We start from the raw sequence: 22,717 nt of genomic DNA, 5'->3' as shown, positions 1-22,717 counted from the left end.
GTTTCCATGCCCTCATGGTTGTGGGCGAGGAGCGACGTTGAACTCTGCATCCGGGAAGTCAGATGTGCCGTCTGGAGAGAGAGAGTGGACTCGTTGCACGAGGTGGAGAGCCTTGCATGCCTGTGCGCCCAGCAGGGAGTCCTTCGCTGAGCCGACTATCTCGAACGAGAGTGTGGCCGTGTGTGTGTTGTGTGTCACCTGGAGTTGGCAGGATCCCATAGCCGGGATAACGTTCCCGTTGTAGTCGACCATCCTGCACCGGGACGGCCGGATTGGTGGTCTGACCTTCATGGCGTAGAAGGCGGACCATGCTATGAGGCTGGCGGAGGCGCCAGTGTCCAGGCGGAAAGTGATCGGCGATCGGTTGACCATTAGGGTGGCACTCCATTCATCACCCGGATTGATTGTGTTGACCCGGTTCCCATCAATGACCGCAACCCGGAAGGCGTCTTGGTCATCTGTGTCATCGGTTTGGATGTCGTAATGTGGAGGATGAATGGTCTGCACATTCCTGCGAGGTTGTCGGAGATGCGGAAGATCAACAGGTTGAGCCGCTCGACATAAGCAGCGTAGTGGCCCACCTTGCCACAGCGTAGGCATTGTCGGGTTTTTGCGGGACATTGCCCTTTTAAATGTGCAGCTCCACAGTTGCCGCACGTCGTGACGTCATGGCGTTCGTTACGCCACTGCGCATGCGCAGTTCGGTCTTGCATCGAGCGCACCTGCGCATCACGTCCCTCAGTGTTGCCGTCGGTTTTGGCACGCACAAGCGCGGGAGGCCTCGAAAAGCGTGCGAAACAGCCGCCCTCGTCCGGGCCGTGGGCCGGGAGAAACTCTATCGCCTGGACCCGTTCGGCGTCGTGGGGCACCTGGCTTGCCGATCCGGTTGCGTAGGACCCCCTCCGCGCCGATTCGGTCGCCTGAAATTGGGCATAGCGGCTAGTCGCGTTCTCGTGCAGGACACAGGCTTCAACTGCAGATGCTAAGGTCAGGCCTTTTATTTTTAGAAGCTGCTGGCGTAGGCTGCCGGAGGCTACCCCAAAAACGATCTGGTCCTGGATCATGGACTCTGAGGTGGTGTCGTAACCGCAGGACTGCGCGAGTATGCGGAGATGCATCAGGAAGGACTGAAAGAGCTCATCCTTACCTTGCAGGCGCTGCAAGAAGACATACCTCTCAAAGCTCTCGTTGACCTCAATGTTGAAGTGTTGGTCGAACTTGAGGAGGACCGTGTCATATTTAGATTTGTCCTCGCCTTCCGCGAACACCAGGGAGTTGTAGACATGGATGGCGTGCTGACCTGCGGTGGTGAGGAGGATGGCGATCTTCCTTTTGTCCGAGGCGCCCTGTTTTTCGTTGGCTTCCATAAACGAAGCGCTGCTTGAACAGCATCCAATTTATGCCAAGGTTCCCAGCGGCTTGCAACGGCTGCGGTGTGTTGACGGTGTCCATGGCGCAGGATGGCAGATTTGTGGGTAGGTTTTGATTCACTTCTGGTACCATGATGTGTTGTGTGCTCTGAGATACAGACGAACCAACACGGTTGCGATTGGTACAACGCAGTTTTATTCCTTTAAACTATTTATATAACAAACTTGGTACTCAGCACGTGGTGACTGTGTGAGTGTCTGGCTTTGGGGTCCTTGCCCTGTGCCGTCTCCTGATGGACTTCCCAGGAAGTGTCGTGTTTCTTGTTTTGTACTGTGTATGCTCTTGTCTGTGATTGGCTGTCGTGTTATGTGTGCTAATTGGTCCGTTGCTCTGTCTATCATTATGTATGTGTGTATGTGCTGTGATGTTCACTTGAATATCATGACAGGACCCAAGTTCAATTTTGACCTTGGGTGACTGCCTTTGTGGAGCTTGTATGTTCTCCCTGTGTTGCATGGGTTTCCTCCCACAGTCCAAAAAATGTGCAGGTTAGATGGATTGGCCATGATGAGTTGCCCCTTATTGTCCAAAGGTTAGGTGGCGTATGGAGATAAAGCGGGGGAGTGAGCCAAGGTTGGGTGCTCTTTCAAAGGGTTGGTGTTGACTCGATGGGCCGAATGGCTTCCTTCTGCACTTTAGAGATTCTACGATTCAGTGATTCTGTGAAACTCTGAGGATGACTTCATGCCAGACCCACTCTCTCTCTCTCTGCAGCTTTTTAAAATTCATTTTTTACGGGATGTGGGCGTCACTGGTTAGGCCATCATTTACTGCCCGTCCCTAATTGCCCTTAAGGTGGTGGTGAGCTGCCTTCTTGAACTGCTGCAATCCCCGAGGTGTAGGTACAGGGCAGGGATGGGGGGAGTTCGAGGATTTTGAGACAGCAACAGTAAAGGAATGGCGATATGTTTCCAAGTCAGGATGCTGAGGGGAGCCTCCAGATGCTGGTGTTCCCAGGTATCTGCTGCCCTTGTCATTCTAGATGGCAGCGGTTGTGGGTTTGGAAGGTGCTGTCTGAGTTGAATTCCTGCAGTGCATCTTGTAGATGGTACACACGGCTGCTATTGTGTGTCAATGGTGGGGTTTGTGTGTCAGTGGTGGAGGGAGGGAATGTTTGTGGGAGGGGTAGCAATCATGTGGGCTGCTTTGTCCTGGATGGTGTGGAGCTTCTTGAGTGTTGCTGGAGCTGCGCTCACCCAGGCAAGTGGAGAATATTCTATTACACTCCTGACTTATGCTTTGTAGATGGTTGACAGGCTTTGGGGAGTCAGGAGGCGAGTTATTTGCATCAGGGTTCCTAGCCTCTGACCTGCTCTGGTAGCCACAGTACTTATATAGAAACATAGAAGATAGGAGCAGGAGGGAGGCCATTTGGCTCTCCGAGCCTGCTCCGCCATTCATCACGATCATGGCTGATCATCCAACTCAATAGCCTAATCCTGCTTTCTCCCCAGAACCCATGAATCCATTCGCCTGAGTGCCATTTCCAGCTATGTCTTGAATATATTCAAAGTTTTCGCATCAACTGCTTCCTGTGGTAATGAATTCCACAGTCTCACCACTCTGTGGGTGAAGAAATGTCTCCTTGGGCGAAATTCTCCGGAAACGCCGTGATGTCTGCCGACTGGCGCCCAAAACGGCGCAAATCAGACGGGCATCGCGCCGCCCCAAAGGTGCGGAATGATCCGCATCTTTGGGGGCCGAGCCCCAACATTGAGGACGGCGCCGGAGGAATTTCCGCCCCGCCAGCTGGCGGAAAAGGCCTTTGGTGCCCCGCCAGCTGGCGCGGAAATGACATCTCCGGGTGGCGCATGCGCGGGAGTGTCAGCGGCCGCTGACGGCATTCCCGCGCATGCGCAGTGGAGGGAGTCTCTTCTGCCTCCACCATGGTGGAGACTGTGGCGGAGGCGGAAGGGAAAGAGTGCCCCCACGGCACAGGCCCGCCCGCGGATCGGTGGGCCCCGATTGCGGGCCAGGCCACTGTGGGGGCACCCCCCAGGACCCCGGAGCCCGCCCGCGCCGCCTTGTACCGCCGGTAAGGTAGGTGATTTAATTTACGCTGGCGGGACAGGCATTTTAGCGGCGGGACTTTGGCCCATCCGGGCCGGAGAATCGAGCGGGGGTCCCGCCAACCGGCGCGGCGCGATTCCCGCCCCCACCGAATATCTGGTGCCGGAGACTTCGGCAACCAGCGGGGGCAGGATTCACGGCAGCCCCCGGCGATTCTCCGACCCGGCGGGGGGTCGGAGAATTTCGCCCCTTATCTCTGTCCGTAATGGTTTACCCTGAATCCTCAGACTGTGACCCCTGGTTCTGGAAACACCCATCATTGGTAACATCTTCCCTGCATCTACCCTGTCTAGTCCTGTTAGAATTTTTAAAGTCTCTATGAGATCCCCCCCTCATTCGGCTGAACTCCAGTGAAAACAATCCGACCCTAATCAATCTCTCCTCGTACGTCTGTCCCGCCATCCCAGGAATCAGCCTGGTAAACCTTCGCTGTTCTCCCTCGAGAGCAAGAACATCCTTCTTCAGAGAAGGAGAACAAAACTGCACACAATACTCTAGGAATGGCCTCACCAAGGCCCTGTACAGTTGCAGCAACACATCCCTGCTTCTGTACTCGAAACCTCTCACAATGAAGGCCAACATACCATTAGTCTTCTTTACCGCCTGCTGCACCTGCATGCTTACCTTCAGCGACTCGTGCACAAGGACACCCAGGTCCCGCTGAACACTCCCCTTTCCCAATTTACAACCATTCAGGTAGTAATCTTCCTGTTTTGCTTCCAAAGTCAATAACCTCACATTTATATGGCTGGTCCAGTTCAGTTTCTGGTTAATGGTAACCCCCAGGGTGTTGATAGTGGGGAATTCAGTGATGGTAATGTCAGTGAATGAAGAAGAACAAAAGAACAAAGAAAATTACAGCACAGGAACAGGCCCTTCGGCCCTCCCAGCCTGCGCCAATCCAGATCCTTTGTCTAAACCTGTCTTCTATTTTCCAAGGGAAATCCCTCTGTTCCCCGCCCGTTCATATATCTGTCTAGATGCATGGGGTGATGGTTTGATTCTCTTTTTGGAGATGGGCACTGCCTGGCACTTGTGTGTCGCAAATGTTACTTGCCACTTGTCAGTCCAAGCCTGGATATTGTCCACGTCTTGCTGTATTTGGACATGGACTCACGATTCTGAGGAATCATGAATGGTGCTGAACATTGTGCGATCATCAGGGCACATCCAAACACCTGACCTGATGATGGAAGGAAGGTCATTGATGAAGCAGCTGAAGATGGTAGGGCCTAACAACCACATCCATTTTCCTTTGTGCTAGAGGGAACTCCAACCAGTGAGAGATTTTCTCCTAATTCCCATTGCCTCCAGTTTTGCTAGGCCTTCTTGATGCCGTACTCGATCAAATGCTGCCTTGATGTCCAGGATAGTTACTCTCACCTCGCCTCTTTTGCCCATGTTTGAACCAAGGCTGGAATGAGGTCAGGAGCTGAGTGACCCTGGGGGAACCCAATAAGAGTCAGTGAGCAGGTTATTGCTGAGTAAGTGCCACATGATAGCACTGTTGATGACTCTTTCCATCACTTTACTGATGACTGAGAGTGGACTGATAGGGTGGTAATTGGCCAGTTGGATTTGTCCTTTTGAGTATCACATTACCAGGTAGATGCCAGTGTTGTAGCTGTGCTGGAACAGCTTGGCTAGAGGAACGACAGGTTCTGGAGTACAAGTCTTCAGTACTATTGCTGGAATATTGTCAAGGCCAGCCTTTGCAGTAGCCAGTGCCTTCAGCAATTTCTTGGTGTCACGTGGAGTGAATCATATTAGCTGAAGAAGAAAGAAAATCACAGCACAGGAACAGGCCCTTCAGCCCTCCAAGCCTGCACCGACCATGCTGCCTGTCTGAACTAAAACCATTTCCTTCTGGGGACTATATCCCTCTATTGTATGCTGCCTCCCTGGTGCCAGGGTCCAGGATGTCTCCAAACGGGTAGAGGGCATCCTGAAGGGGGAGGGCAAACAGGCAGAGGTCGTTGTACATATTGGTACTAACGACATAGGCAGGAAGGGGCATGAGGTCCTGCAGCAGGAGTTCAGGGAGCTAGGCAGAAAGTTAAAAGACAGGACCTCTAGGGTTGTAATCTCGGGATTACTCCCTGTGCCATGTGCCAGTGAGGCTAGAAATAGGAAGATAGAGCAGCTAAACACGTGACTAAACAGCTGGTGTAGGAGGGAGGGTTTCCGTTATCTGGACCACTGGAAGCTCTTCCAGGGCAGGTGTGACCTATATAAGAAGGACGGGTTGCATCTAAACTGGAGAGGCATAAATATCCTGGCCGCGAGGTTTGCTAGTGTCACACGGGAGGGTTTAAACTAGTATGGCGGGGGGTGGGCACGGGAGCAATAGGTCAGAAGGTGAGAGCATTGAGGGAGAACTAGGGAATAGATCCAGTATGGCTGTGAGGCAGAGCAGACAGGGAGAAGTTGCTGAACATAGCGGGTCTGGTGGCCTGAAGTGCATATGTTTTAATGCAAGAAGTATTCCGGGTAAGCAGATGAACTATGAGCTTGGATTAGTACTTGGAACTATGATGTTGTTGCCATTACAGAGACCTGGTTGAGGGAAGGGCAGGATTTAGATGTTTCAGGCGGAATAGAGGGGAATGTAAAAGGGGTGGCGGAGTTGCGCTACTGGTTAGGGAGAATATCACAGCTGTACTATGGGAGTACACCTCAGAGGGCAGTGAGGCTATATGGGTAGAGATCAGGAATAAGAAGGGTGCAGTCACAATGTTGGGGGTTTACTACAGGCCTCCCAACAGCCAGCGGGCGATAGAGGAGCAGATAGGTAGACAGATTTTTGAAAAGATTAAAAACAGCAGGGTGTTTGTGATGGGAGACTTCAACTTCCCCAATATTGACTGGGACTCACTTAGTGCCAGGGGCTTAGACGGCGCAGAGTTTGTAAGGAGCATCCAGGAGGGCTTCTTAAAACAATATGTAGACAGTCCAACTCGGGAAGGGGCTGTACTGTACCTGGTATTGGGGAATGAGCCCGGCCAGGTGGTAGAAGTTTCAGTAGGGGAGCATTTTGGGAACAGTGACCACAATTCAGTAAGTTTTAATGTGCTGGTGGACAAGGATAAGAGTGGTCCTAGGGTGAATGTGCTAAATTGGGGGAAGGCTAATTATAACAATATTAGGCGGGAACTGAAGAACATAGATTGGGGGTGGATGTTTGTGGGTAAATCAACATCTGACATGTGGGAGGCTTTCAAGTGTCAGTTGAAAAGAATTCAGGATTGGCATGTTCCTGTGAGGAAGAAGGATAAATATGGCAATTTTCGGGAACCTTGGATAACGAGAGATATTGTAGGCCTCGTCAAAAAGAAAAAGGAGGCATTTGTCAGCGCTAAAAGGTTGGGAACAAACGAAGCCTGTGTGGAATATAAGGAAAGTAGGAAGGAACTTAAGCAAGGAGTCAGGAGGGCTTGAAGGGGTCACGAAAAGTCATTGGCAAATAGGGTTAAGGAAAGTCCCAAGGCTTTTTACATGTACATAAAAAGCAAGAGGGTAGCCAGGGAAAGGGGTGGCCCACTGAAGGATAGGCAAGGGAATCTATGTGTGGAGCCAGAGGAAATGGGCGAGGTACTAAATGAATACTTTGCATCAGTATTCACCAAAGAGAAGGAATTGGTAGATGTTGGGCGGGATTCTCCGCAATCGGCGCGATGTCCGCCGACCGGCGCCAAAAACGGCACGAATCAGTCCGGCATCGTGCCGCCCCGAAGGTGCGGAATCCTCCGCATCTTGAGGGGCCGAGCCCTAACCTTGAGGGGCTGGTCCCGCGCCGGACTGATTTCCACCCCGCCAACTGGCGGGAAAGGCCTTTGGTGCCCCGCCAGCTGGTGCGAAACTGACTTTGCCGTGCGGCGCATGCGCGGGAGCGTCAGTGGCCGCTCACGGCATCCCCGCGCATGCGCAGTGGAGGGGGTCTCTTCCGCCTCCCCCATAGTGGAGACAATGGCGAAGGCGGAAGGAAAAGAGTGCCCCCACAGCACAGGCCCGCCCGCGGATCGGTGGGCACCGATCACGGGCCAGGCCACCGTGGGGGCACCCGCGCCCCGCGCCCCCACCCCAGGACCCCGGAGCCCGCCCGCGCCGCCTTGGCCCGTCGGTAAGAGAGGTGGTTTGAGTCTCGCCGGCGGGACAGGCATTCCAGCAGCGGGACTTCGGCCCATTGTGGGCTGGAGAATCGCTGGGGGGGGGGGGGGCCCGCCAACTGGCGTGATTCCCACCCCCGCCGAATATCCGGTGCCAGAGAATCCGGCAACCGCCGGGGGCGGGATTCACGCCAGCCCCCGGCAATTCTCCGACCCGTCGGGGGGGTCGGAGAATCCCGCCTGTTGAGTCTGGAGAAGGGTGTGTAGATAGCCTGGGTCACATTGAGATCCGAAAAGACGAGGGGCGAAATTCTCCGTTATCGGCGGAAAGTCCGACTTGCGTCACGTCGGAAAAATGGGTCGAAAGTCTCCGGCAGCGAAAGTCTCCAGGATCCGCGCATGCGCACGTGGTTCACGCCGTGCAGCGTCATACGCGCCCTGTATCCCGGGCACGGCTGCAGAGTTGCCCCACGCCACAGCCGGCGTCTGTGGAGGGAAGTGGCAGAGGCCGTCACCGCTGCGGCCCGGACACCACGGACAGGCACCCAGTGCCACAAGAAGGTGAACGACCTCGCCAGAGCAGGCAGGGTGAGCCTCCCCATATCCCCCTCCCCCATATCCCCCCTCCCCCATATCCCCCTCCCCCATATCCCCTCTCCCCCATATCCCCCCTCCCCCATATCCCCCCTCCCCCATATCCCCCCTCCCCCATATCCCCCCTCCACCATATCCCCCATATCCCCCCTCTCCCATAACCCCCATATCCCCCTCCCCCATATCCCCCCTCCCCCATATCCCCCCTCCCCCTTATCCCCCCTCCCCCTTATCCCCCCTCCCCCATATCCCCCTCCCCCATATCCCCCCTCCCCCATATCCCCCTCCCCATATCCCCCCTCCCCATGTCCCCCATATCCCCCCTCCCCATATCCCCATCCCCATAACCCCCCTCCCCCATATCCCCCCTCCCCATATCCCCCCTCCGCATATCCCCCCTCCCCATATCCCCCTCCCCCATATCCCCCCTCCCCATATCCCCCCTCCCCATATCCCCCCTCCCCATGCCCCCCTCCCCCATATCCCCCTCCCCATATCCCCCCTCCCCCATATCCCCCATATCCCTCCTCCCCCATATCCCCCCTCCCCCATATCCCCCCTCCCCATATCCCCCCTCCCCATATCCCCCATACACCCCTCCCCCATATCCCCCCTCCCATATCCCCCCCTCCCCCATATCCCCCCTCCCCCATATCCCCCATATCCCCCCTCCCCATATCCCCCTCCCCCATATCCCCCTCCCCATATCCCCCCTCCCCCATATCCCCCATATGCCCCCTCCCCATATCCCCCTCCCCCATATCCCCCTCCCCATATCCCCCTCCCCCATATCCCCTCCCCATATCCCCCTCCCCATATCCCCCCTCCCCATATCCCCCCTCCCCCATATCCCCCCTCCACCATATCCCCCATATCCCCCCTCTCCCATATCCCCCCTCCCCATATCCCCCCTCCCCATATCCCCCCTCCCCCACACCCCCCCTCCCCCATAACCCACTCCCCATATCCCCCCTCCCCCATATCCCCCCTCCCCCATATCCCCCCTCCCCCATATCCCCCCTCCCCCATATCCCCCCTCCCCCATATTCCCCCTCCCCCATATCCCCCTCCCCATATCCCCCTCCCCCATATCCCCAAGGGAATCCAGCCCTAACCTTAACCTCTGCAATGCACGCGCAACCGATGGCTTGCATTCATATACCTGCCTAACAGTGTTGCCTTTTACCCCTGCCACCCCCCCCCCGCCCCCCCACAGGAGAAGCGCGCACACAACAGTAGGGAGCATGCGAGGACTGGAGGAGGCCCCGCTGATGAGAGGCCACTGACCGAACTCGAGGAAAGGGCCCTGGAACTGGCTGGCGGACCTGACGACCGGGAGGTTGCTGATGCAGAGGTCGGGGGCGTACTAGCAAGTGAGCCACCGACAGCCCGTCCCCATATCCCCTCTCCCCTATATCCCCCTCCCCCATATCACCTGATCACTGCCTGATGTCTAACCATGCATGCTTCATTGTGTATCGCAGGAGCAAACGTCGAGGCACCCATCCCCGCAGATGCAGACCGCCCGCAGGATGCCCCTCGGAGGCCACGGGAGACAGAGAGACCCGGACCCTCCAGCATGCGACGACCGCAGGATGCCCCTCGGAGGCCACGGGAGACAGAGAGACCCGGACCCTCCAGCATGCGATGCCCGCAGGATGCCCCTCGCACACCATGGGAGACGGAGAGACCCGGACCCTCCAGCATGCGACGCCCGCAGGATGCCCCTCGCACTCCACGGGAGACGGAGAGACCTGGAGCAACAGGGAGACGACACCCCCGTCACGTGTGGGAGCGACCACCCAGCGACGAGGGGGGCAGCCACAGGCCCCCGTCACATCCGAGCCAGGACACCATTACCCAGGACACCACTACCCAGGACACCACTACCCGGGACAGCACTGCCCAGGACACCCCTACCCGGGACAGCACTACCCAGGAAGACGAAATACCGGACAGTGACTCAGAGTGGATGGGTGGAGACGAACCCCCACCCCAAAGTGCCATGGACTCAGAGTGGGACGAAGAGCACGACACAACGCCACTGCTGTCACCAACACCCTCCACCATCGCAGAAACACTCACCTCGGTTGGGCACTTTAGTGATGAGGCGTCTGGTACACTCACTGGTGCGCACAACACAGCCGTCCCGGTACAGCAGGTGGAGGTCAGAGCAGCAGAGGGGCCGGGCGGTCGGAGGGCAGCCCAGCCCAAGCGAACATCTGCCGCCCAGATGGATCCCGGGTTCCTGGAGTTACCACACCCACACATAGATCCGATGCAACCACCGACCCGGAGACGAGCGAAGAGGGTGACGGCCGGCTTGCGGCGGCTGCAGTCGCAGGTGGAGGAGTCCACCCGCGTCCAGGAGCTGGGAGTGGTGCCGGTCATGCGTGCCACCCAGGCTGACACTGCACGGGTGGCGTTCGTGGTGGAGGCAATGGGTGTGACTGTGTCAGACATGGGGAACGGTTTGCGACGCCTGGGGCTTTCCGTGCAGGCGGCGTCTATGGCCCAGGACATGGCTGCCCTCTCACAGGAGGCCATGAGCCAGTGCCAGTGCCAGATGGCAGAGGCGCTCAACGCCATAGCCCAGTCTCTGCAGGCCATGGTCCAGTCTCAGCAGGCCATGGCCCAGTCTCTGCAGGCCATCGCTGAGGGCATCGGCGCCAGTGGCCATGTGCGAACCGGCGTCGCACTGTCACAGACAGGGTTTGCCAACCCCCTGGGCTCCATGGCTGCAAACCTGCAGACCCCTGTCGATACCAGCACAGGCCTCCAGGACTGGCAGCGCCAGATCTCGAGGGGGGTGTCGGATGGCCAGTCCGTTCGCATCCCCCACCCATGTAGAGGCCTGGGGGCCATCGGGCACCCCGAGGGAGGAGGAGGTGGTGTGGTCCGTCCCGGCTCCCCCTGTAGGGGAGGTCCCGGAACACCTCGGACTCCCCCCCCCTTCCGTCCCAGGTGCATCGGGTGGGCAACGGGCAGGACAGGCTGGCAGCTCGCCATCCCAGTCGCCCGGGCCGCAGCCTGGCCCATCTAGGCCAGGACGCCCCAGGAAACAGCCGCCAAAGGGATCCAGTGTCAGAGGGCAGGAATCACAGGAGTCCACCTCCAGTTCTGCTGTACCGTCTGGGGAACCACGTAGACGTCGTCAAAGGGCCTGTAAGGCCAAACAATTAGACACTGAGTAAGTTGGCACGGGTGCAGGGCACAGATGAGTTTTAGGGGCGTGGGCACGTGCATGAACTCCTTTGGTTATTAAAGTCAATGTTACACCTACAGAAGCTGCCTTTGTGCTCTGTCCAAAGCGTGCGGGGGTGTCATGTACGTTGAGCGCAAGTGTGTGTTTGAGGGGTGGTTTTACCTCAGCCCCAGGTGACTCTGCCCCCTTCCCCCTGGGCCGCCATCAACATCCCCCCGGGCAGAGGACGGGACCGTGCGCTGCAGTGTCACAGCCGCATGCAGGGATGGTCCGGGTGGATGGTGGTACTGTGGCCATGAGTCAGACATAGTCCAACGATGTGGAGCCAGGAGCTCACCGCAGGGCGGGTTGTCATCATCCTCCATGGCCTGCATTAGACACGCGTCCACCCGCAACTGTGTGAGCCCGGCCCATTGTGCCGCAGGTGGATCGGCAATGGGGGGGGGTGGTGTGCATGCGGGTGAGGTGGGTGGGGTTGGGGAGGGGGGTGATGGTGCTGGGTGGGTGGATGGGTGGGGGGGTGAGGGTGGTCGGTTGTTGCCATGGTGTGCGGTCTGTGGCCAGACTACCCGAGTCCCACGCCCATCTAGTCAGTGAAGCGGGCGGCTATCAGTCTGTCCCGTGCCCGCTGGGCCAGCCGGTAACGGTGGACAGCCACCCGCCTGTGTCTACCCCGTCTGCCCTGACCATTACCCCCATCCCCCTCATCTGGGGAGGACTGCGCCTCTTCCTGCTGCTCCTCCACTCCTCTGCCTGCGGCACATCGCCCCTCTGCTGGGCTATGTTGTGCAGGACGCAGCACACCACAATGATGCGGCCGACCCTATCTGACCGATACTGGAGGGCGCCCCCAGAGAGGTCCAGGCACATGAAACGCATCTTCAGCACACCAAAGCACCTCTCTATCACTCTCCTTGTCGCTACATGGGCATCATTGTAGCGGTTCTCCGCCTCATTGCGTGGCCTCCGTATAGGCGTCATCAGCCACGATCGCAATGGATGGCCCCTGTCGCCCAGCAACCAGCCCCTCAGCCGGGGATGGCGTCCCTCGTACATGCCGGGGATGGATGACCGCGACAACACGTATGAGTCGTGTACACTGCCTGGGTAACGGCTGCAGACGTGCAGGATCATCATGCGGTGGTCGCTGACCACCTGTATGTTCATCGAATAGGTCCCCTTCCTATTGGTGAACATGGCCCTGTTATCTGCAGGTGGCCGCACGGCGACGTGCATCCCATCAATCGCGCCCTGGACCATGGGGAACCCGGCCACGGCAGAGAAGCCCACGGCCCGGGCATCTTGGCACACCACAGGGAAGCGGATGTAGCGGTGCGCCATGGCATATAGGGCATCTGTCACTGCCCGGATGCACCGATGCACCGATGCCTGCGATATGCCGGACAGGTCCCCACTCGGTGCCTGGAATGACCCCGTTGCATAAAGGTTCAGGGCCACCGTAACCTTGCCGGACACGGGGAGAGGGTGTCCCCCGCCAGTGCCACGCGGTGACAGGTGTGCCAGCAGGTGGCAGATGTGTGCCACGGTTTCCCGCCTCATCCGGAGTCTCCTCCTACATTCCCGGTCCGTGAGGTCCTGGTATGACTGCCGGGGCCGGTACACACGGGGCGCCCTCGGGTGCCTCCGTTGCCGTGGGGCCGCGACGTCCTCCTCCCCCTCCTCGTCCTGTCGGTCAGGTGTCCCTCCGCCTGTCCGTCTGCGGCAGCCCCTCTGCGGCAGCCTGCGCCGCCTCTCTGGCACGCTCCTCCTCCTCCTCCTCATCCAGGGCAACATGGACATTAGCGGCTGCCGCCACGGCGGCCAACATCGCTGGATGATCGGAAAACATGACGGCCTGGTGGGGGGGTGGGGAACGACGACATGTCATCATTGCCCATATCCCCTCCTCCCCCCAGCCAGGTGGCATGGACCGCATGGGTCCAACTGTTGGAGGCTGGCACCTGGCCAGGTGGACCAACTCACTTGCCCTCGCATCCCCCTCCCCGGCACGGACCCCCCCAACCTCCTCCCCGGCACGGACCCCCCCAACCTCCTCCCCGGCACGGACCCCCCCCACCCTCCTCCCCGGCACGGACCCCAACCTCCTCCCCGGCACGGACCCCCCATCCCCCTCCCCGGCACGGACCCCCCCCAACCTCCTCCCCGGCACGGAGCCCCCCCCATCCCCCTCCCCGGCACGGACCCCCCAACCTCCTCCCCGGCACGGACCCCCCATCCCCCTCCCCGGCACGGACCCCCCCCAACCTCCTCCCCGGCACAGACCCCCCAACCTCCTCCCCGGCACGGACCCCAACCTCCTCCCCGGCACGGACCCCCCCAACCTCCTCCCCGGCACGGACCCCAACCTCCTCCCCGGCACGGACCCCCCCAACCTCCTCCCCGGGACGGACCCCCCCCCAACCTCCTCCCCGGCACGGACCCCAACCTCCTCCCCGGCACGGACCCCCCATCCCCCTCCCCGGCACGGACCCCCCATCCCCCTCCCCGGCACGGACCCCCCCCAACCTCCTCCCCGGCACGGACACCCCCCCAACCCCCTCCCCGGCACGGACCCCCCCAACCTCCTCCCCGGCACGGTCTCCCCTGCCCAGAGCCAATCCCCCAGGCCGTCACTCACCTCCACGCTGGTCGGCGTGATCCTGGAGCACAGGGTCACGCCGATGAAAAGGAGGTTTGATTTACGTCGACGTGAACGGTCATCACGTCGACGGGACTTCGGCCCATCCGGAAGGGAGAATATCGGCAGGCCGAAAATCGGCTGCCTTGCGCAGACCCGTGCCATTCTCCGACGGCAGCGGCGACATTAACGCCCCGCCGACTTTTCTCCCTTCGGAGACTTCGGCAACCGGCGGGGGCGGGATTCACGGCGGCCAACGGCCATTCTCCGACCCGCTGGGGGGGTCGGAGAATGACGCCCGAGGTGTTGGGCGTCTTAAAAAATATTAAGGTAGATAAGTCCCCTGGGCCTGATGGGATCTACCCTAGAATACTGAAGGAGGCCGGAGAGGAAATTGCTGACGCCTTGACAGAAATCTTTGGATCCTCACTGTCTTCAGGTGATGTTCCGGAGGACTGGAGAATAGGCAATGTAGTGGTGATGTACCGGAGGACGGGAGAATAGGCAATGTTGTTCCTCTGTTTAAGAATGGTAGTAAGGATAATCCAGGGAACTACAGGCCAGTGAGCCTTACGTCAGTGGTAGGGAAATTACTGGAGAGAATTCTTCGAGACAGGATCTACTCCCATTTGGAAGCAAATGGACATATTAGTGAAAGGCAGCATGGTTTTGTGAAGCGGAGGTCGTGTCTCACTAACTTGATAGAGCTTTTCGAGGAGGTCACAAAGATGATTGATGCAGGTAGGGCAGTGGATGTTGTCTATATGGACTTCAGTAAGGTCTTTGACAAGGTCCCTCATGGTAGACTAGTACAAAAGGTGAAGTCACACGGGATCATGGGTGAGCTGGCAAGGTGGATACAGAACTGGCTAGGTCATAGAAGGCAGAGAGTAGCAATGGAAGGATGCTTTTCTAATTGGAGGGCTGTGACTAATGGTGTTCCGCAGGGATCAGTGCTGGGACCTTTGCTGTTGGTAGTATTAAATGATTTGGAGGAAAATGTAACTGGTCTGATTAGTAAGTTTGCAGACGACACAAAGGTTGGTGGAATTGCGGGTAGCGATGAGGACTGTCAGAGGATACAACATGATTTAGATTGTTTGGAGACTTGGGCGGAGAGATGGCAGATGGAGTTTAATCCGGACAAATGTGAGGTAATGCATTTTGGAAGGTCTAATGCAGGTAGGGAATATACAGTGAATGGTAGAACCCTCAAGAGTATTGAAAGTCAGAGAGATCGAGGTGTACAGGTCCACAGGTCACTGAAAGGGGCAAGACAGGTGGAGAAGGTAGTCAAGAAGGCATACGGCATGCTTGCCTTCATTGGCCGGGGCATTGAGTATAAGAATTGGCAAGTCATGCCAATAGGGGCAGCACGGTAGCATTGTGGATAGCACAATTGCTTCACAGCTCTAGGGTCCCAGGTTCGATTCAGGCTTGGGTCACTGTGCGGAGTCTGCACATCCTCCCCGTGTGTGCGTGGGTTTCCTCCGGGTGCTCCGGTTTCCTCCCACAGTCCAAAGATGTGCAGGTTAGGTGGATTGGCCATGATAAATTGCCCTTAGTGTCCAAAATTGCCCTTAGTGTTGGGTGGGGTTACTGGGTTATGGGGATAGGGTGGAGGTGTTGACCTTGGGTAGGATGCTCTTTCCAAGAGCTGGTGCAGACTCGATGGGCCGAATGGCCTCCTTCTACACTGTAAATTCTATGATAATCTATGTTGCAGCTGTATAGAACCTTAGGCCAAACATGGAGTATAGTGTTCAATTCTGGTCGCCACACTACCAGAAGGATGCTTTAGGGAGGGTGCAGAAGAGATTTACCAGAATGTTGCCTGCTATGGAGGGCATTAGCTATGAGGAGCGGTTGAATAAGCTCGGTTTGTTCTCACTGGAACAACGGAGGTTGAGGGGCGATCTGATAGAGGGATACAAAATTATGAGGGGCATAGACAGAGTGGATAGTCAGAGGCTTTTCCCCAGGGTAGAGGGGTCAATTACTAGGGGGCATAGGTTTAAGGTGCGAGGGGCAAGGTTTAGAGTAGATATACGAGGCAAGTGTTTTACACAGAGGGTAGTGGGTGCCTGGAACTCGCTGCCGGAGGAGGTAGTGGAATCAGGGACGATAGTGACATTTAAGGGGCATCTGGACAATGGAAGCCCATGCAGACACGGTGAGAAAGTGGCAACTCCACACACAGTCACCCAAGGCCGCAATTGAACCCATCTCCCTGGTGCTGAGCAGCAGCAGTGGTAACCACTGTGCCAACGTGCCGCCCAGTCGATCTCTCCTGGAACCAGGGGCGAGATTCTCCGACCCCCCGCCGGGTCGGAGAATCGCCGGGGGCTGGCGTGAATACCGCCCCCGCCGGTTGCCGAATTCTCCGGCACCGGATATTCGGCAGGGGCGGGAATTGCGCCGCGCCAGTTGACGGGCCCGGATGGGCCGAAGTCCCGCTGCTAGAATGCCTGTCCCGCCAGCGTGGATTAAACCACCTCTCTTACCGGCGGGACAAGGCGGCGCACCGAGGTCCTGGGAGGGGGCGCGGGCGATCTGGCCCCGGGGGGTGCCCCCACGGTGGCCTGGCCTGCGATCGGGGCCCACCGATCCGCGGGTGGGCCTGTGCCGTGGGGCCACTCTTTTCCTTCCACCTTCGCCACGGTCTCCACCATGGCAGAGGCGGAAGAGACTCCCTCCACTGCGCATGTGCGGGGTGCCGTGAGCGGCCGCTAACGCTCCCGCACATGCGCCGCCCGGCAATGTCATTTCCGCGCCAGCTGGCGGGGCGGAAATCAGTCCGGCGCGGGCCTAGCTCCTCAACGTTAGGGCTCGGCCCCCCAAGATGCGGAGGATTCCGCACCTTTGGGGTGGCGCGATGCCCGACTGATTTGCGCCGTTTTTGGCGCCGGTCGGCGGACATCGCGCGTATACCGGAGAATTTCGCCCCAGGTTATTGAATGAATCGTTTATTTGAAATGATGAGATATTGAATTCCCCATTTCTGGGTTGCTAGGCCAGGAGCAGGAACGGAATCACACCACTGCAAGATTTGTCCCGCTTCAGGGATTCTTACAATGCTCCTGTTGACCTCGAGTTCTGCCTCTCTATTTTTAAGTGAATAATAAGGAGCCACCAGTTGGGGTGAATGTTTGACAATCTTTCCTCCCTCCGCCCCACACTGTGGTCACTAGTTAACCACACTCTTTGCAGCTTGGCCCAATTACTCACAGGTCTTGGCACTGTGCGAGATATTTGCCATGCCCTCACTTCCTCCCATGCTGATCAACTGATCTCGGTGAAAGCGAGATGGAGAGATGACCTTTAACGGTAACCAAGGAGACAGAGCTACTTCTGATGTTGTTAGACCTCACTGGTTCACCAGAGAATTATACACACACCGACTTGATTTGAATACAGAATTGTTTGAGGACGACTGATCAGAACATCCAATCGAAATGCTTTTTATACCAAAATCACTTTATTGGGGACGGGGTTTAGTAAACTGCCATCATATACACTGAGAGTCAGTGTAGTTGGGGTTTAGTATACTGCCATCATATACACTGAGAGTCAGTGTGGATGGAGTTCAGCATACTGCCATCATATACACTGAGGCAGTGAGGTTAGGGCATAGTATACTGGGATCTTATACACTGAAAGTCAGTAAGGATGGGGTTTAGTATACTGGCATCATATACACTGAGAGTCAGTGTGGATGGAGTTTAGTATACTGGGATCATATACACAGAGTCAGTGTGGATGGAATTTAATATACTGGGATAATATATACTGAGAGTCAGTGTAGTTGGGGTTCAGCATACTGTCATCATATACACTGAGGCAGTGAGGTTAGAGTAGAGTATACTGGGATCATATACACTGAGAGTCAGTGGGGATGGGGTTTAGCATACTGGGATCATATACACTGAGAGTCAGTGGGGATGGGGTTTAGCATACTGGGATCATATACACTGAGAGTCAGTGGGGATGGGGTTTAGCATACTGGGATCATATACACTGAGAGTCAGTGGGGATGGGGTTTAGCATACTGGGATCATATACATTGAGAGTCAGTGGGGATGGGGTTTAGCATACTGAGATCATATACACTGAGAGTCAGTGGGGATGGGGTTTAGCATACTGGGATCATATACATTGAGAGTCGGTGAGATTAGCGTTTAGTATACTGGGATCATATACATTGAGAGTCGGTGAGATTAGCGTTTAGTATACTGAGATCATATACATTGAGAGTCGGTGAGATTAGCGTTTAGTATACTGAGATCATATACATTGAGAGTCGGTGAGATTAGCGTTTAGTATACTGAGATCATATACACTGAGAGTCAGTTGGGATGGGTTTTAGTTTACTGAGATCATAGAACATAGAACATAGAACGATACAGCGCAGTACAGGCCCTTCGGCCCACGATGTTGCACCGACATGGGAAGTCAAAAAACAAAAGCCATCTAACCTACACTATGCCATTATCATCCATATGCTTATCCAATAAACTTTTAAATGCCCTCAATGTTGGCGAGTTCACTACTGTTGCAGGAAGGGCATTCCACAGCCTCACCACTCTTTGGGTAAAGAACCTACCTCTGACCTCTGTCCTATATCTATTACCCCTCAGTTTAAGGCTATGTCCCCTCGTGCTAGCCATTTCCATCCGCGGGACAAGGCTCTCACTGTCCACCCTATCTAACCCCCTGATCATTTTGTATGCCCCTATTAAGTCTCCTCTTAACCTTCTCTCTAACGAAAACAACCTCAAGTCCATCAGCCTTTCCTCATAAGATTTTCCCTCCATACCAGACAACATCCTGGTAAATCTCCTCTGCACCCGCTCCAAAGCTTCCACGTCCTTCCTATAATGCGGTGACCAGAACTGTACGCAATACTCCAAATGCGGACGTACCAGAGTTTTGTACAGCTGCAACATGACCTCATGACTCCGGAACTCAATCCCTCTACCAATAAAGGCCAACACTCCATAGGCCTTCTTCACAACCCTATCAACCTGGGTGGCAACTTTTAGGGATCTATGTACATGGACACCTAGATCCCTCTGCTCATCCACACTTCCAAGAACTTTACCATTAGCCAAATATTCCGCATTCCTGTTATTCCTTCCAAAGTGAATCACCTCACACTTCTCTACATTAAACTCCATTTGCCACCTCTCAGCCCAGCTCTGCAGCTTATCTATGTCCCTCTGTAACCTGCTACATCCTTCCGCACTGTCGACAACACCACCGACTTTAGTGTCGTCTGCAAATTTACTCACCCACCCTTCTGTGCCCTCCTCTAGGTCATTGATAAAAATGACAAACAGCAACGGCCCCAGAACAGATCCTTGTGGTACGCCACTTGTAACTGAACTCCATTCTAAACATTTCCCATCAACCACCACCCTCTGTCTTCTTTCAGCTAGCCAATTTCTGATCCACACCTCTAAATCACCCTCAATCCCCAGCCTCCATATTTTCTGCAATAGCCTACCGTGGGGAACCTTATCAAACGCTTTACTAAAATCCATATACACCACATCAACTGCTCTATCCTCGTCTACCTGTTCAGTCACCTTCTCAAAGAACTCAATAAGGTTTGTGAGGCATGACCTACCCTTCACAAAGCCATGCTGACTATCCCTAATCATATTATTCCTATCGAGATGATTATAAATCTTGTCTCTTATAATCCCCTCCAAGACTTTACCCACAACAGACGTGAGTCTCACCGGTCTATAGTTGCCGGGGTTGTCTCTACTCCCCTTCTTGAACAAAGGGACCACATTTGCTATCCTCCAGTCCTCCGGCACTATTCCTGTAGCCAATGATGACATAAAAATCAAAGCCAAAGGCCCAGCAAACTCTTCCCTGGCTTCCCAGAGAATCCTAAGAAAAATCCCATCAGGCCCCAGGGACTTATCTATATTCAGCCTGTCCAGAATTGCCAACACCTCTTCCCTACGTACCTCAATGCCTTCTATTCTAATAGCCTGGGTCTCAGCATTCTCCTCCACAACATTATCTTTTTCCTGAGTGAATACTGACGAAAAATATTCATTTAGTATCTCGCCTATCTCTTCAGACTCCACACACAACTTCCCATCCCTGTCCTTGACTGGTCCTACTCTTACCCTAGTCATTCTTTTATTCCTGACATACCTATAGAAAGCTTTTGGGTTTTCCTTGATCCTACCTGCCATATACTTCTCATGTCCCCTCCTTGCTCGTCTTAGCTCTCTCTTAAGATCCTTCCTCGCTACCTTGTAACTATCAAGCGCCCCAACTGAAACTTCACTCCTCATCTTCACATAGGCCTCCTTCTTCCTCTTAACAAGAGATTCCACTTCTTTTGTAAACCACGGTTCCCTCGCTCGACGCCTTCCTCCCTGCCTGACCGGTACGTACTTATCAAGAACACGCAGTAGCTGTTCCTTAAATATGCTCCGCATATCCAGTGTGCCCAACACTTGCAGCCTACTTCTCCAACCTATCCCCCCCAAGTCACGTCTAATGGCATCATAATTGCCCTTCCCCCAGCTATAACTCTTGCCCTGCGGGGTATACTTATCCCTTTCCATCACGAACGTAAACGTCACCGAATTGTGGTCACTGTCCCCAAAGTACTCACCTACCTCATATACACAGAGTCTGTGGGGGTGGGGTATAGTATACTGGGATCATACTGAGAGTTGGTGGGGATGAAGTTCAGCATACTGGGATCATATACACTGACAGTCAGTGGTGATGGGGTTTAGCATACTGGGATCATCTATACTTGAGAGGCAGTGAGGGTAGGGTTAGTGTACTGGAATCATATACAGAGTCAATGGAGATGAGAGGCAGGATTCATTCTCTGACCCCGGGTTGGAGAATCGCCGGGCCGGTGCGATTCACGCGATGACGCCAGTGACGGGAGAATCAGCTCCATTGGCGCGGCGCCGGTTGGGGACCGCTCTAAGATTCTCCGCGCGGGATGGGCCGAGTGGCCGCCGAGAAAGGCCGAGTCCCGCTGGCACCGTTCACATGTGGCCCTACCCGGCGGGACCTCGGCGTCCATCCTGCGGGGGGGGCCTGGTGGGGGGGTCCGACCCTGGAGGGGGGCCTGGTGGGGGGGTCCGACCCTGGGGGGGGCCTCCACCGTGGCCTGGCCCGCGATCGGGGCCGACTGATCGGTGGGCTGGCTTCTCCTGGTGGGGGCCTCTTTTACTCTGCGCCGATCCCCTGTAGCTCCCTGCCATGTTGCGTCAGGGGCGGTGCGGAGAAGGAACCAAGGGCACATGCGCGAGTTCACGCCGGTCGCAGCGTGCATGCGCGACCCGCGGCGCCCCTTTGACGCCGGTATCGGCAGCTGGAGCTTCGTGTGTCGCTCCAGTGCCGTGCTGGTTCCCTGTAGGGCTCCGGATCGCTGCTCCTGGGGGCCTGTTGACGCCGTCGTAAAACGCAAAGGCGTTTATGACGAATTCAAAACTTAGCCTCAGGATCAGAGAATCCCGCCTGAGGTTTAGTATACTGGGATCATCTACATTGAGAGGCAGTGAGGATAGGTTTAGTATACTGGGATCATATACACTGGAGTCCATGGGAAGCGATGCAATATACTGAGGTCATATATTTTTTCCTTACAGTTTTTCTTTCATTTTTTTTCTCACTGGCCAGTGACCACTTTCTGCCATGTTGCGTTGGGGCAGTGCGGAGAAGGAACCTAGCGCACATGCGCGAGTTCACGCCGGCCGCAGGGCGCATGCGCGAGTTCACGCCGGCCGCAGGGCGCATGCGCGAGTTCACGCCGGCCGCAGGGCGCATGCGCGAGTTCACGCCGGCCGCAGGGCGCATGCGCGAGTTCACGCCGGCCGCAGGGCGCATGCGCGAGTTCACGCCGGCCGCAGGGCGCATGCGCGAGTTCACGCCGGTCGCAGCGTGCAGGGGCGAATCCGCGCCGTGCCCCTTTATGAACATTGTTCCTATATCCATTACATTTTTCTGCCCAGGTTGGATATTTGCTGAGGAAATTATTCATGGCCATGGGACAGGAATGGCTTCATGAGGAGGAACTGACTGACTACTTCACCCAGAATGCTTCCCTGGCCGGGGCGGTCACAGTCTGGCAATTCCTGCAGATGATGCAGTCAGGGAGGTTTACCAAGTCAGCCAGCAAGGAGTCTCTTGCTCTCGGGATCCAGTCAGTTTACGAAGAGCTGGTGTTGGACGTGATGCAAAAGGTCAGTGGGTACTTTCTAACATTTTTTAACAATGCTCGGAGCCCTTTTGGAATTGTCACCAATATCTGCTCTGTCCACCTTTTGGAAAACATGTGAGAATCAGTGAGGGTTTACATCAAATCAATGCTTTGAGGTCACACCTAAATATACCCCTGGAATTGATGATTTTCTTATTCACCAGCTCACGGTGCATGGTCTATACAGCAGGTGGGTTCTATCATGTTGAGTTAGTTGACCAGGCCTCAGGACCCTCCATGTAGGGAAAGGTGGAGCAGCCTTAGATAATGCCAGTAGAGATGAGGAGGGAGGGAGCTATTGTTCATTTTCCTCTTCAGAGCTAGACACTCCTTGCTGGCTGATTTGGTAAACCTCCTGGATTCCAGCCTCTTCCTGTTTTATTCCTTTTCTTCTTGAAATGAAAAAATTGAAATGAAAATTG

At 55.9% G+C, this 22,717-nt stretch overlaps 1 protein-coding gene across 3 annotated transcripts in view; it reads left to right on the top strand.

The window, feature by feature from the left end:
* LOC140396111 (differentially expressed in FDCP 6 homolog) overlaps positions 1–22,717 on the top strand; it is a 176,986-nt gene that overhangs the window by 35,248 nt on the left and 119,021 nt on the right. For all 3 annotated transcript variants that reach the window (XM_072484229.1, XM_072484228.1, XM_072484230.1), the window contains one exon: positions 22,048–22,278. In XM_072484229.1, coding sequence (XP_072340330.1) covers positions 22,048–22,278 — 231 coding nt within the window. The remainder of the gene's footprint in view (positions 1–22,047; positions 22,279–22,717) is intronic.

This window comes from Scyliorhinus torazame, chromosome 19 (assembly GCF_047496885.1).
Source record: "Scyliorhinus torazame isolate Kashiwa2021f chromosome 19, sScyTor2.1, whole genome shotgun sequence".
In the NCBI taxonomy this organism is placed as follows: domain Eukaryota; kingdom Metazoa; phylum Chordata; class Chondrichthyes; order Carcharhiniformes; family Scyliorhinidae; genus Scyliorhinus; species Scyliorhinus torazame.
This window is presented reverse-complemented; position numbering and strand designations above follow the sequence as displayed.